Source organism: Acomys minous (genome assembly GCF_964271855.1).
Source record: "Acomys minous genome assembly, chromosome: 13".
Lineage (NCBI taxonomy): Eukaryota > Metazoa > Chordata > Mammalia > Rodentia > Muridae > Acomys > Acomys minous.
In genome coordinates this window covers 13771008-13787014 of record NC_140495.1, presented here as the reverse complement: position 1 = coordinate 13787014, position 16007 = coordinate 13771008, and the positions used below count along the sequence as shown (strand labels likewise).

The following is a 16007-nucleotide window of genomic DNA, read 5'->3' as shown; positions in this document are numbered from 1 at the left end:
TGACTTGGTTGCATGCCTTTTTAATGCAGCACTGAATCTTGCGTTTTATTGGAAGTTGGGGAACAGGGAGCATTGCAGTCCTCATTTTCTTACATTGCAACTCCAATGTGTAAAGTTAGGCTAAGTATCAATCATTATTTGCAGGAGCATGGGCTGGAGAGATGGCTCTTCCAGAAGTTATGAGTTCAATTCCCAGCAACCACATGGTGGCTTACAACCATCCATGGTGGGATCTGAATGCCCTCTTCTTGCATGCAGGTGTACATGTAGATAGAGCACTCATATATGTAAAATAAATAAATAAATCTTTAACCCAGCCAGGCATAGTGCCTTTAATCCTAGCCCTCAGGAGGCAGAGGCGACTGGATCACTGTAGTTTGAGGCCAACCTAGTTAGTCTACAAATGAGGCCAGGACAGCCAGGGCCACACATAGAAACCAAACCAAACCACAACAATAAAAACACACAACCAAACAAAAAAACATTGCAGGAGGAAAAAACATATGTAGTCTGGCTGAGTATATGAAACTTGGCTTTTTCTTTGTTTATTCATTTATGCTATATAAATATCTTGAGCTAGTGGAAGTAAATATCCAAATTTCTTTCGGATCAAATGAAAATACTATGCCTTCATCTTAAAGCACCAGACTAGCATTGGTAGGCACAGACTTCTTGTTTCTCTTAGTGGTAAATGATCTGTCAAGGTACCAGGTAGGCTAGGCTAGTTTGACCAGTTTTGTTGCTGGCAGCAATTGCTCAGTATTTGTATGTGGATTAGATTAGTGTTTGGGACATAGCTTCTGTTCAAGCGTTCATAAACTTTGCCTATGATGGTAAAATTCTATCTAATAAGTCAAATAATTAGTCTGAGCTTAAGATGAATTTCTTTTAAGAATTAGAGATTATGCCGGGAATGGTGGTGCACGCCTTTAATCCCAGCACAGGGGAGGACAGAGGCAGGCTCATCTCTGTGAGTTTGAGGCCAGCCTCGATAACAAAGAGAGTCCAGGGCAGCCAAGGCTACACAGAGAAACCCTGTCTCAAAATCTTTAATTAAAAAAAAAAAAAAAGATTTAGAGATTAAGCGTGTGTGCTGGCCCTCCCTCCCCCAGTACACATTTAGGCATGACTTCCTGCACCTAACTTTCTTGCCTTGGAAGATTTTTGCAGCCAAATGGTGCTTTCTTAACCAGTTTGCATGGTCTAGCTACTCACTTGAGACATTTAAAAACAACAACTTTTGCTGAGGTTGTGTTCTGCGTGTCCTTGTGGGGAGAGCTGTGCATGAGTGAGCCCTGATGCTGAGGGCTTGGGATGTGCTGACCGGATGCATATGCTAGTCTCATCCTTCTGCTTTTATTTCTCTTAGCTAATCTAGTAAAGCAGAAAAAGAAATAAACTACTGTGTAGAAAGCATCCCAGACTCTACCCCATTTTTTAGTTTTGGTTTCTAGGCCAGTTCTTTAGTTTTGTCAGTGATTAAAAGGTATCAAAGTAAATTTTATAAGAACTGAGTCAGGATTCCAAAGAAATGTTCAGTGTTTGCAAAGAATTCTTAGTCAGAACCTGCAGTACACTCCCTGGACCCTGCCAGGTCAGCCCAGGCTCTGCGTGTGTGTGTGTGTGTGTGTGTGTGTGTGTGTGTGTGTGTGTGTGTGTGTGTGTGTGTGTGTGAGAGAGAGAGAGAGGGGGGGGGGGCAGAGTGGCTCTGAGGGGAGTGAAAAGAGGATTGCTGCTTTTTCAAATTCTACCAATTGCTACCTCTTAAGAATAATAGACACTTTTGAATAGTTAAAAGATTTATCCTGAGCTAGGCACCCTGGGCCACACCTGCAATGCCAGCATTTGGGAGATGAGGATAGGAGGATGAGGAATTCAAGGCCAGTCTGGAATACAATGAGACAGCCCCTCTCCCCCTCCCTCCCCCCCAAAAAAAAGATCAAGAAATTTTACCCTTTTTTGTTTGTTTGCTTTTGGAGACAGGGTTTTTCTCTGTAGCCTTGGCTATCCTGGACTTGCTTTGTAGACCAGGCTGGCCTCAAACTCAGAGATCTGACTGCCTCTGCCTCCCCAGTGCTGGGAATAAAGGTGAGGGCCTGCAGAAGGCAGAGGCAGGTGGATCCCTGTGATACAGGGATGTGGAAGAGCTAAATTCTGAATCCGACCAAGTCTTCTTAAATTCTGAAGTGTGATTCATTCTTTTTCAGGAGAATTTCATACAAATTTTAAGTACTTCCCAATAAAAAGATGAAGGATGATATTAGTTGGTTTTGAGTCTCCCTGTGTGTAGCCCTGGCTTACTTACCTAGTGATCTGGCTGCCTCTCCTGCATACTGGCATTAAAGGCCTGTACAACCACACCTAGTATATTTTTTGTTTAGGACTAAAGTCCAAGCCTTTCATTCGTCTAATATCCTCACATTAAGTTTATATTTGATTTACTGATGTGTTGTTCTTAGTATCCAGTGTATAGTTTTATATATTTTTGAATTAAGGATGAATTAATTACCCCCTGTAACCTTAGCCTTTTTGGAAATGAGGAAGTAAGTATATTTCTTGTTGCATTCTGTTTTCTCTCTCTTTGACATTTTCACACCACCATCAAGTTTGAGAAAACTTTAGCAGATTTTTTTTTACATATGATGCATATTCTTCTAGGCAAGAAAGATAAGGATTTATGGAGGTTCATGAGAAGCCTGAGCTCAATGTGTGGAAAAAGGACTTCTTATGGCACACACCCTCTTTTCTTTTGTAAAGAGAAGCACAGTTTGGAAGGGTGTTTCATGTGGTGTTAGAGTGTATACTTCTCGTTAGCTGTTTCCTAGGAAACCAAACAGAGCTGAGTGACAACACACTTGGGGGAGGTGTTGCTGTGAGTGGGACAGTTGGGGACCCTATAGATAGGCCCTTCCTCTGCCATACTGAAGCCTGCTCTGCGTCCTGTCTTGCTTCATTTCTTTCACTTTGCTAGAGCTCATCAACTGCTCGCCAGCAGCTGGGAATGTCAGTTTATGGTAGGAAGTTGTCTTAGTGTGAAACTTGAAGTAATTTATAAACCCAGAATTCTAACAGTTTGAAGGCCCTTGTACATAAATAAAATATGCTCAACAGATTTTTTTTTAAAAAGCATTTGTAATCTTAGGAGTTGCTACTATTTCACAACTAGAGAAGCAACCATTTCATACTCCTTTCTTAAAGGGCTGCCCTCGGCCTGCCTTCTTTGTGCTGTGGTGCCTGCTGTTTTGGCTTCCTTGACAGCCCCTACTTGCAGCCCAAAGTGGCCTTAACTCTGATACCTTCCTGCCTCTACTTCCCAAGGAAAGAGAGCCTCTAAATATGGTTTTGAATGTTGTTCATTCTGTATTGCCTGGTGAGCAGATGTGAAGTGTGGCTGAACATACAGCCAGTACTGCACTGGAGTAAAGCTTTATGTTTATGTGCCTCACAGGAGACTATACTAGTTGTTTGTTTTTCCTCTGCCATGTTAAGTATAGATGCCTGGGTTTCAAGTATGCAACACAAGCACTCCATCACTGAGCTGCCGTGTTTAAGGGGTCCTTCATGGTATCTCACCCTTCTTACTCTCTGGCTGACAGGATTATTAGGCAATTCAGGAAACATGGTAAATATAAACTTTTGAATTTCACTGTTGTAGACACATTATTTTTATTTAACTATGAAGAGAAACAGTAAATGGGATTTTCCTATTTTTCTCTGTGATATATCCACTGAAGGAAGATCATCTTCGCTGTGGGCAAATTCACAATCGTGAACTGTAGTGGTTGTTTAAGTTTACACACAAGTTAATGCTGCCCGCTGCTTTGCAAATGGTGGACATACAGTGTGATTTAGGTGTCTTGGTATTTCTTGAATTCATTCAGCAGATAACCAAATGAAGTTATTTTATTTCCATGCTCTAAAAGTAGATAGATTTGAGTGTGGTGTTGCACATAGACAAGTTGATATCTGTGACTTCAAGACCAGCCTGGTCTACAAAGTGAGTCCCAGACAGCCAGGGCTACACAGAGAAACCCTGTCTTGAAAAACAAAAACAAGCCGGGTGGTGGTGGCGCACACCTTTAATCCCAGCAGAGGCAGGCGGATGGCTGTGAGTTCGAGGGCAGCCTGGTCTACAAAGCACGTCTAAGACAGCCAAAGCTAAACAGAGAAACCTTGTCTGGAAAAACCAAAAGAAAAAGAAAAGAGAAAAACAAAAACAAAACCTTTCAACCCCCCAGCTGCCCCCCCCCAAAAAAGTCATTGAGAAAGCCAGTGAAATTTCTCATGCCTTTTAGGCTAAGACTGGGGAAAAGAACATAGACTACTAAATTCTCTATGTATGTCTCCATAGACAGGATCTTACCTCACCCTGGAAGTAATTGGAGGATGGTTTGTGTTTCTGTCTGGTGTTAGTTGGGTCATTTCCTTTTCTTTTGGTAGGAGTCCTTGAAAAGAGTCAAAAAATTATGTTTCTTGGTAGGGTTTTCATTTACTTCATTTTTATGCTTTGGTTTTACATAAATCAGACTTCTTCAGTTTTTTCAGTCTGTCTGTTCACTTCACTTTTGAATGTTAATTAGGGAGAGTCATAATGTTCTTGAGTTGTACATGTACTAAGATATGTTTCTAAAATTCAGTAAAATATGGTTTTGAATGTAGATTTATGTAACTGTTATTATATCTAAGTAAGAAAAGAGATTGTAACTTCTTAACCTTCAGCTTATATTAGTAAGGCGTTCCATCAGCCATGGTAATTAGAATTACTGACTATTGTAATGATAATTTATTAGGATGGTTTCCTGGAGACAGTAACAGAACAGTTGGTCAATCTGGAATATAGTGTTGCCTTGGTAACTAATGAGAATGCAGAGAAGCCAACCATGGAGCATATAAAAACCCAAGGCTCTGAAGAGGTTAAATACCAAGCCCAGGCACAAAACCCAGAAACATCTGTCAGTGCATCTGACTGTACCAAACCCCTTGGAGGCTTGCCATGTATCTGGCCGAAGAGTCATAGAAACCACCTTGTGAGCAGACACAGAAATCTATGTACTCTTATCAGATTTAATCTCAATAAAATAGAACATCAAATTATATGCCCAAATGGCATTCTACACCACTTCTTGGGCTGGGGCTCAGATCCCAGCCCTGAGGTGGGGGAGTGTCAGCTTTTGAGAGTAACTGATGGCTGTTTTAATGATAGGAGGGGGTCAGAGCAAATGATAGAGAAAGGTTGCTGGAGGAACCCACCTATCTTCCACTAACATAATTTGTTGTTGTTTTGAGATAGAATCTCACTACATAGCCCTGGCTATCCTGGAACAAACTATGTGGACCAGGCTTCTCAAACTCCTCCATAGTGCGTTTATAAGAGACGATTTTATTGTTCATCCTGCTCTGCTGGTCACCCGTGACGGGTTCCCTCCCTCCCTCCCTCTCTCCCTCCCTTCCTTCCTTCCTTCCTTCCTTCCTTTGTTGAGCTTTTTACCATGTAGTTTATAAATGTTCTGGAAAAGTTCTGTGAAAACCTGAAGGACAAGTATATTTGAGGCCTCCTATGTTCATGAGTCCCTGTCTCAAATATTAAACAATTAAAAAAAATTTTTTTTTTGCTGATTAAGAAAACATTAAAGTGGAGAGCCAGTGCTGAGCGTGATAGTGACTATGGCTAACCCCAGCACTCGGAAGGCTTGAAACAGGAGGAAGACACTGAGCTACAGGCCAATGGAGGCTGCACAGTAATATCCTGTTTCAGAAGTAAATAAGTCGATTAGATATGGTGGCACACACATTTAACCCTAACATTCAGGAGGCAGAGGTAAGCCAATTTTATGAGTTCTAGTCAAGCCTGGTCTATATAGCAAGTTGCAGACCAGCCAAGGCTATGTAGTGAGACCTTGTCTAAAGGGAGAGTGGGGTGGGAAGTAAAGTAAGAAAAGGAAAGAACTAGGGAGAGAGATTCCTTTCCATGAAAAGGAAGAACCTGGGAAATAGCTCACTCAGTGAGTGTTTGCCTTGTATGCCTGAAGGCCTGAATTTGAGCCTCAGAACCAATGGAACGAAGCTGAGCCAGGTGGGGTGTATTTGCTCGTAGAAGCAAAAGGATTGCTCACTGTCCAGCCTGTCTAACCTAATTAGTGACCTTCTAAGCTGGTGAGAGCCCATCTCAAAAGAGGTAGATGGAGTTCCACAAAAGGATGTTCAAGATTGTCTTCTGGCTTATGCTAAGTGGAAGACCGTTTCCCCAGCACATGCCGGACCCTGGGGTTGATAGCAGCACCAGAGTGGAGGGGACTTTTCCTTTCCTTTTTTTTTTTTTCCCCAATATTTGGAGACAGGGTTTCTCTGTGTAGCCTTGGCTGTTTTGTAGACTAGGCTGGCCTGGAACTCAGAGATACACCTGCTTCTGCTTCCCTGAATACTGGGATCAAAGGTGTGTGCCACCACACCCAGCTAGAGGGGACTTTTTTCAAAGAGTGTGACATTTAGTAAATAAGGTGAATTTTTTTGTTTGTTTGTTTGTTGTTGTTTGTGGTCTAACTCCTGAGTGCTATCATGAACTCTTTGGCTTTTCGAGCCAGGGTCTCTCTCTGTAGCCTTGACTGTCCTGGGGTCACTGTGTAGACCAGGCTGGCTTCCGAACTCACAGCGATCCACCTGCCTCTGCTTCCAAAGTGCTGGGATAAAGGCGTGCGCCACCACGCCCAGCTCTATTATGAACTCTTATTCAGTGGTATAGGAAGGCTGGTGGTCAGAAGTGAGACGTCAGATTTCCCATTTCTCTCTCTCTTTTTTTTTTTTTTTTTGGCCTGCTGTCTGTGAAATGAGGGATAAGGCTATAGACGTTGTTTAGCAACCTGTGTTCACATTTTCATGTCCTTGCAGTACTGTTTTTATAGAATATTTTGGAAAGGATCAAGCAAATGCGATACTGTCTTTAAGGTAGTTAAAATTTGAGAGTTAGCTTTTCTTTTTCTTGTTTTTATTAACTAAACACTGAAAAAATTTTTTTTGTTTTGTTTTTTATTTTGGTTTTTGTTTTTTTAAGACTGGGTTTCTCTGTGTAACAGCCCTGGTTATCCTAGACTCATTTTGTAGACCAGGCAGGCCTTGAACTCACAGAGATCTGCCTGCCTCTGCCTCCTGAGTGCTAGGATGAAAGGCATGTGCCTCCATGTCTGGCTGAAATTAGGTCTTAAATAGCATATTTTGTGTTGATGGTAGTTAACTTTTGTACTTTTTTTTTTTTAACTAGTTGAAGCCTAGGAATACTGGGTAAAAGTGAGCAAGTTTCCCAGCCATTTCTTTTTGTAGGCATTTGATGGCACTCATGGCCATTGTATTTAAACATACTGCTACCCCACTGTCCTGAGGCAAGAGAGCTACTGAAAAGGGTGGGCAGGGTTGCACTCCAGTAATCTTAGAATTTGGGAGGCAGAAGTAAGGAGACTCTGAGTTTGAGGCCAGCCTGCTGTACAAATTGAGTTCCAGGGTAGCGAGGGCTATCCACAGAGAAACCCTGTCTCAGAAAAACAAAAACACAAACACAAAATCTCAGCACTCATGGAGGCGGAGGCAGAGGCAGGTGGATCACCATGAGTTCAAGGGCAGCCTGGTCTACAAATCAAGTCCAGGACTGGCAAGGCTATCCAGAGAAATCCTGTCTTGAAAAAAAAAAGAGAGCTACTGAACATATTGGCCACTAGAACCCCAAGTTTAAAAAAACAAAAACAAAACAAAGCCTTATGAGGATCTAAGTTCTGTGACTTTCGTAGGCCAGAGATGGACAGGAACCACAGAACTCAGTGTACCAGACTTGCATATAAGAAATACACAGGGATTTCAGCAGTGCTGCACACCTTGCACATTTACACCCAAACCAAATGTGCTGGGTCTTTTTCTGTCTTTGAGCTGAGGAGCGACTTAGTGCATTTCCCAGGCTGACCACATGCCTCACTTTCCTTAGTCCCTAAGACTACAGGGATGTATATACCAGGTTTTTTGTTTTTTGTATTTTGTTTTTGGTTTTTCGAGACAGGGTTTTATTCTTAGAAAATGTTCTTAGGATTCTCGATAGACTATTTCATGGGATTCTGTGTTAGGATAGATAATTACAAGCCAGACAAGATCAGCTTTGTTCAAGCAGTGCGGGTGAATTCTTAACAGCCTAAGGCGGTCCCTCCTAGCCCAGGAATTTTGTTGCATTATCACTCAGTCCTAAATGTGTGATTTGTAAAAACAAAGGGAAACAAAAGATTGTACCTGCACTAAATGGGGCCAGTGGGTTCTAATGACCACGGAAAGCTCCAAGACACAGATTTGTCTCTGATTCTAGAGATAAAAGAGGATGAACTGAGCCAGGTGTGGTGGTGCATGCCCAGCACTTGAGAGGCAGAGGCAGGTGGCTTTCTGTGAGTTCTAGGCCAGCCTGGTCTACAAAGTGAGCCCAGGACACCTAGGGTTCTGTTAGATAGAGAAATCCTATCTCAAACAAAACAAAACAACAATAACAAAAAGATGGACTAAGCTGTGTATTTGCATAGTCAGACCATTGAAAGAGCAGAGGTGGCACCACACAGGCAGGGGTGCGAAGCTCCTGGGAGGAACCAAGAAGCAGCAGAAGCACAAGTGTGACTTATAATTGCAATTAAGTGTTTGGAATTAATTATTGGAGTGTATGTCCAAAGCCCTGTGCACTGGTGTCTCTTGGAGAGAGGCTCTCACTATGTGGTGCAGGCTGGCCTCAAACTCCCACTGATCCACTTGCATCTGCCTCCTTGGTACTAGGATTAAAAGTATGCACCACCGAGCATAGCATACTGATGTCTGTAAATGACCCCCTTCGTTAAGCTCCCAGCACAAAGAAACATATAGTTGGGCTGGCAAGATAGCTCAGTTATGAAAAAGCCTCATAACCTAAGTCTGATCCCTGGAACCTACATGGCTGTGGGGAACTCCTGAAAGTTGACCTTTGATTTCTACACAGCTATGGTGAGCGCACGCACATTAAATAGAGAAAGGAGGGAAAGCTCTTCCAGGAATAGGACTGGGCCAGTGAGCTGACTTTTTGAGAGAATTTGATCAGCTGCTGGGACAGAAAACTCCACTCTTTCTTTTTTTAAGTGAAAATTGGATCAATTTCCTACAATCATTATTCTTCGGGGGTTATAGCTGAGGATTGGCAAATGAGCCTTATTTTTAAAACTTTTATTGAGGGGGTGAATTTAGCAGGCTAGGCATAGAATCAGGTAAATGTGTGGGTTCACATATATCTGTATCAGAGAAAACTGAAATAATTACTATCGCCAGTGCCTGGATTGGCACCATACTGTGCCTTAAATTTTAGGGCTAAACAGAATGCTAGCTATCAGGAAATTAGATTTACAGATTAACCAACAGTGGCATTCTTTTTCTTTTTTGCTTATTCTTCCTTTCCACACCTGATAAATACACTTGGCACCCAACTCCTTGAGGAGAAAGGGGGATTGGGAGAAATACAGAGTTTACCATGAATCCCAGGAACTTGCTGTGATGTCACTGCAAGCTCTGTGTGAACGTGGGTGGTGTGAGCTCCAAGAGTGAGTGGGGGAGCAGTGTTTGAAAAGACATGTCGCTTCCAGACAAGCAGCCAGCCGCTCTCACTGCCGCGTACGACCAGCTCTCTAAAGGCAAGCCTCCAGAGTGCGGAATGGATTCTCCTAAAGAAATCGGTCAGGATGGATTTGAATGGCAGAGGACAGAGGGTAAACTGAATGAAATCGGGCTGAATGTCAGCATGGACGGGCAGCTGAAAGCTGGGCTTGTGAAGAACACCAGCTTCCTGGAGCAGGATAAGCTCTGCTATTTTGAAGGGAAGCTAGACAAAGAACTCAACATTGAAGAGCCTAACAGGGCGTATCAAGCCACCTCCAGTCACCTTCAGAGCAGGTATGTGATCTCAGGAACCTGCCAGCCCTCGGAGGGGAACTTAGTCCACCAGAAGACAGCTGAGTTCCACCTGGGACTCACAGAGGGGAAGGACAAAGCCACTACAGCTCAGGGGAAGGTAGCAGGAAAGAATGGAGTGGAGACCAAGGGCCAGCCAGATCTGAATTTTCCTGGGGCTGATGACACCCTCACTCAGTATGGGAAGGAGCAGGAAACCAGTCCTTGGAACCCCAACTTTTACCCAGTAGCTCCGAGCCCTCAGGTCTTAAAGCCTGCAACTTCAGGAAAAGAGAATGGCAGTGTTTCCAGCTGCCCTGCGATCGGGGGGATGAATAACGACTCTGGGCAGCTTAGTAACAAGTCCCCACTCCTGGTGGCTATTACCCACCCAGCCCCAACTGTTGAGAATTTGCCCACCACTGGCCCACCAGTCACTATGGTGGAATTCACTCAGGAAAATTTGAATTCAGGCTTTCACAGCCCAGGCCAGGATAAGGAGCTTGAGAAATTGAGTTCTACTGAGGAGGGGCCTACTCTTGACCAAGCCCCCCAGCAGAAAAAGGCAATCAGAAGAGCCCTATCTGAGTGTTATCACCTCTCAGTGCCCCCCGCTGAGAATCTTGCTGATAAGTACCCTGAACTGCCAGCTGGAGAGGAGCTTCCTTCAGGCCTGCTGCCTCCCACCAGTAGCCCAGTGCCAAGCCCTCTGCCCAGGAAACTGGGAGTGCCTGCCGTGAGGCGCTCCATGACCGTGGCCGAGGACCAGTCACCTATCTGCAGATTGAATGCTGGGGAACTGCCCAGCCTGTCTGCTTCAGAGGTACCTTTAACCTGCGAGGAGCCAGTGGCCAAGAAGAGAGAAGAAAGAGAAGCGATCCACCTCAGCAACGACAAGAGCAGCTCCGGGAAGAAGGAGCTGGGCATTTCTGGGGTGTGTAGCCCCAGTGAGCTTGAACAGATTCCCGGAGGAAGCAGCAAGGAGAAGGGACAGGAATATACTAGTGAAACAAGAGTTGATCCGTGTCCCTTCATCTGCCAGGGAGGTGAGAAACAGCCAGGACTGCCGGCTCTGGCAGGGAAGAAAGAAATTGAGGTCACTGTAACCCAGAGCACTCCATCGTTGCTGTGCAAAGAGACCCCACGTGATGGTATGTTTCTAAATTTTGCCTCCACTGGGAACCAGCAGACAGTGAGGAAGGAGCCAAAGTGATAGATTGCGACAGGAGCATCAGCAGCTTGTTACTCCTGGAGCCTGGGACTGCCTGGGGGGAAAGCTTAATTTTGTTGGAAGCTTTCATTCTTTCAGGGGGCAAGGCAAGAGAACAGAGTGAATCTGGCTGGGTCAAGCTGAATGCCTGACTGGATGCTGGCTGGCTGGGTTGGCGATGGGTGGGGGCAGGAGTGGTGGGCATTAAAAACAAGAGCTGCCTGTAACCTCGTGCCACCCTCATTCTCCCATCCCCCACCCTCCCACCCCTCTGATCCCATTGGTTTGAACCAAATGATTCTTGAGCTCAGACCATCCCACTGCCGCTGATTGATTTACTTTGTTGAGATTCTCAGTGGGCTTATCAGCACTAACCTCTTTAGGTTGTACAGTTTGGGTGGAAGCTGTTTTCTGTTCTGTTTTTGAGAAGGTTTTACTTTTGTTGAAGCTGAAGAGAGCCTTTTATATTCTTTAATATTTATTTAATATTCTCCCCATGTCCTTCACGTTTGACCCGATTGTGCTTCTACTTTTTCTGTACGTGTTTTGAGGATTTGTGGGGAGGAGAGACTTGGGACCCCGTGACCTGCTGAGACGCTTTGTGGCTGCCTTCTGTGCGCTCTCCATCTGCGCTTTCTTCATTGCCTTTCTTTCCTTCCCCATCTCCACCTCCACGGCTTTGCTTTGTTGTCCAAAAAAGGCTTGTTTTTCTCTGGGTCCAGTTAGACCACAAAGGACCATAATTAACAAGGGTATTGATGGAGATTTAAAACACGAGTAGTCACTTTCTCCTAGGACCCATTCTCAGTATTCTCTTGAGTACATTTTCATGAAGTGCTATTTTTAATTTATAACTGAGGTAGGCATGTACCAACACGGCCTGTGTGCAGAATTTGGTCTTTTCCTTGTCTTTACATGAGTTCTGGGATCAGACTCTTGGTTTTTCAGGCTTACATAGCAAGCACTTTTACCTGAGCAGCCATCTCAGAACACTAGCAGGGTTTTGTTTTGGCTTGGTTTTTGTCTTTATTTTAAATGGATTAGACAAAAAATCTTGTGTTTCCTCTGTAGTCTCTTATGATGCAGGATTATAAGAATCCAGGTACACTGGGCCTTTGCAAACTTCTAGCTGTTGCAGGACTTATGAAGCCCTTTTTATGTTAAATAAAGAAAAATGATAAGCTACCAAATGCCAGATAGATGATACGATTTTATATGAGGTTTATAAAATGAGCTTGGGGAGAGAAGGAAAGGGAGGAGGGGTTCCAGAGAGAGAGGGAGACAGAGACAGAGGAAGAGAGAAAGCAAAAGTAAGGGGCGGTGTGGGGTGGGGGGAAGAAGAGAGAGGGAGGAAAGAGGGGACGAGAGAAAGTAAAAGTGAGAGGGGTCAGGGAGAAGGAGAACCACCAAGGACGGTCTGTCCTTTATATAGCCTTGGGCAGGGCCACGCCCCCATGGCAGGTAGGTAATGACATTACAGGTAGGCAGACTGGAGCCAAATCCCAACAGCCCTCATATATAGGGATCTATCTTTCATCTGTTTATCCCCAGAAGCCTGTGGTGGTCGTGGAGAGTTAGTGCTGTGCATGAGTGAAGACTTGATTTTTTTCCCCCAATTTAATTGTTGTTTGCTTCTCCCTTCCCTCCCTCCCTTTCAGTTCCTTTTTTGGTGGGAGCTGCATCCTAGGGATTATGTCCCCTGCTCATACACACCAAGGATGGCTTGGTAAATTGCCAGAACTCTGAGTGACTTCAGTGTGTGACACAAGACTGTAGTCTTTTATCTTCCAGTCTGGCTGGGTAGTGACTAGTGAGGGTTTTGTTAGTTTGAGAACAGGTTCATTCTAGTTCACACTAAGAGAAATTTGTGCTTGTAGAAAGAGCATTCTAACTGACTGACAAATCCACTAACTCATTCACCTATAAATTTCTGAATCCCAGCACTAAGCTATATAAAGGGTAATTAACACGCCTACCATTTGCTAGTCACTGTCTGGGTGCTAGAAATTGTCATTGTCCTTAAGCAACTTAACCACCTAGCTGAGGGATTGGTTGGGGGTGGCTGAAAGATTTGTGACTCATGAAATTTTTTTCTGGGGAGATACTTAAGCCTGGTTTGTTTTTTGTTGTTGTTGTTGTTGTTGTTGTTGTTGTTGTTGTTGTTTGCGGGGGAGGGTTGAGACATGGTTTCTCTGCTTTGGCTACGTATTTTCTGTAATCCCAGTACTCGGGAGGCAGAGGCAGGTGGATCTGTGTGAGTTTGAGTCCAGCCTGGTCTACAGAGTGAGTCCAGGACAGCCAAGGCTACACAGAGAAACTCTTGTCTTCAAAAACTAAAAACCAAAACAGCATTTCTGACAGTTCAGAGATACAGACTTCCAGATAAAAGTACTCATGTAAACAAAGGCTTGAAGCCAGTACTGGGTGTGGCAGTGCCTACCTCCAATCCCAGCATTTTGGGAGGCTGAGGATTTCTGTGAGTTCAGTATCATTGTGGGTTATAGAATGAGAGCCTGGCAAAGAAAGGCACGGTTGTGCCAGGCAGCGGTGATGTGTGCTTTTGATCCCAGCGCTGGAGGCAGAGGCAGGCAGTTCTCTGAGCTGGAGGCAAGCTCTAGGACACAGAGAAACCCTGTCTCAAAAAAACTAAAAAGAAAAATAAAGGAAGAAGCAATAGGAAGGAGAAAGTTTAAAACTAAGATGGCTTTATTTATTTTAAGTAGTATTTATATTCAGGCCATAGAAGAATCTCATGAAAGTTAACTCAATGATGCTGACATCCAGCTGTAGCTACTATGTGTCTCTGCTGCCCTCTGTCCACATGCCTCTTCCCCTCACCCCTACCTGGGAATTACTTTGTTGTCATCTAGAAAAACAAATAGGTTAAGATGCCTAGAAATGGATATCCATTCTTAGTAAGTTTCAGATGCTGTTCTAAGACAGCATCTTGACTGCTGACTACTATGTTTCCTGCCAATGACAGCAAGTAACACAGCCCAGGTCTATGTGGGGAAGACTCCCCTGTTCCTAGTATGTAGGATGAACTGGAAGAGGCAAAACAACTGTAATTTCCAATCTGATGATGGGGGTGGCGAATGCAAGACCACCCTGGGTTATAGAATAAATTCAAGGCTAGTTTAGACAGCTTAATGATAAATACAAAAATAAGGAAAAGTACAAATTGTAGGAGGCTTTGTCTAACAACCAGAACATGCACCAGAAAGCCTCCAATATACAGATGTGAGAGGAGACAGGTGTTTTGTAAATTAATTTAAAATAGAGCCTTTGTGGTTTTTCCCAGGTTGATAGCCCACTTTCGCTATCAGGAATGCCTTTTTTCCCTTAATAAACAGCCTTTATTTCTAGCCCTTAAAACAAACAAACAAACAACAACAAAACTGCTGCCAGAGGTGGTGGCTCACGCCTTTAATCCCAGTGTTCAGGGAGGCAGAGGCAGGCAGATCTCTGAGTTCCAGGCCATCCTGGACTACAGTGCCAAGGCTACACAGAGAAACATGGATTAATATAATGAATTCCTTTTCAGATTTTTTTTTTCTTTTTTCTTTTGGCGATACTCAGGCAACATTTGGCTCATAGGTTCCAGAAGGCCTATTAAGAGTACCCCTGGGGCAAGGAGGAGGTCCTTTGTGAAAAATCACATCTGGATGGACAGTGGCAGTTAATGCTTATGTATAGCTGTGCTTGTGTGAACAGATGCAGATGCTGCTACTGTGGCACATACAAGCAATAAGACTTCATTATGTGTCTTATTGTTTACTGCAAACCCTGTGCTAGTGAAAAATATTTAGTGTGAGCTAGAGTCAATAGTAGTAAGTCTTGTTTGGTGAGACCTTCAGTTTTTTGTTTTGTTTTTGTTTTTTATTTTTCTGTTTTTAAAAAAGATTTATTTCTTCATTTATACATACATACATACATACATACATACATACATACAAGCATGCATTGCTCTGCCTTCATGTATGCCTGCACACCAGAAGAGGGCATCAGATCACAGTATAGGTGGTTGAGAGCCACCATGTGGTTGCTAGGAATTGAACTCAGCACCTCTGGAAGAACAGTCAGTGCTATTAACCTCTGAGCCATCTCTCCAGACCAGCCGTCAGTTTTTTAAAAACTATAACTGCATATAGCTCAACATAGATATACACATGCAGGTATGCACATAGAAAATATTCTACACTAGAAAACTTAAGATAAGATTATATTGAGTTATCTTTTCCTGTTCCTCCTTTATAAACACAAGTCTGTATTCCAAGCTTAGCTTTGTAGGATAACAGTATTGTAAAGGAGCCTGAAAGGTTTGAGTCAGGACCTACAGAACAGTGCAGAGAGCTCCCAGTGATGTTTCTTTCTTATTCTGTACCCCTGGAGAAGTCTGCAACCTAGAATTCTAGCAAGTAGGTAATAATAAGAATAAGAAAAAAGACAGGTCAGGTAAAGCCTCACCACCTGGGTTTCATTCCTCTAGGGTGAAGGCAGATCCCTATAAATTGTAATCTGACCTCCACATGCATACCTTGGTACCCCTGCCATATACACACTAAATAAATTGAATTTTTTTTTTTAAGTATAGGAAAAAGGAAACCTAGCAAAAGCCTAGTTGTAAACTTTTTTTGCCCACATCTAGCATTGAGCAATCTGCCTATGGTGGTAAACTTATGACACTTGCCGCAGTAGAAGCAGCTGTTGACATGATCCACCCACAATGGCAGCAGTTGCAGAGGCCCACCCATGCCTGCCATCACCAAGTAAACATTGTGGACATGTATAAACTGTTTATCTTGACAGTTCTCTACCCAGAGGCATGAAAAAACCCTCCATAGCTTTCTTCTACCTCCTTCTGCCTAGCAGA

General features: G+C 43.6%; 1 protein-coding gene across 16 annotated transcripts in view; it reads left to right on the top strand.

The window, feature by feature from the left end:
* MAP4 (microtubule associated protein 4) overlaps positions 1-16007 on the top strand; it is a 131638-nt gene that overhangs the window by 88963 nt on the left and 26668 nt on the right. For 10 of the 16 annotated variants that reach the window (XM_084752541.1, XM_084752532.1, XM_084752547.1 and 7 more), the window contains exon 10: positions 9621-11075. The exons of the other annotated variants lie outside the window; for them this stretch is intronic. In XM_084752541.1, coding sequence (XP_084608667.1) covers positions 9621-11075 — 1455 coding nt within the window. The remainder of the gene's footprint in view (positions 1-9620; positions 11076-16007) is intronic. 16 annotated transcript variants of the gene reach the window in all.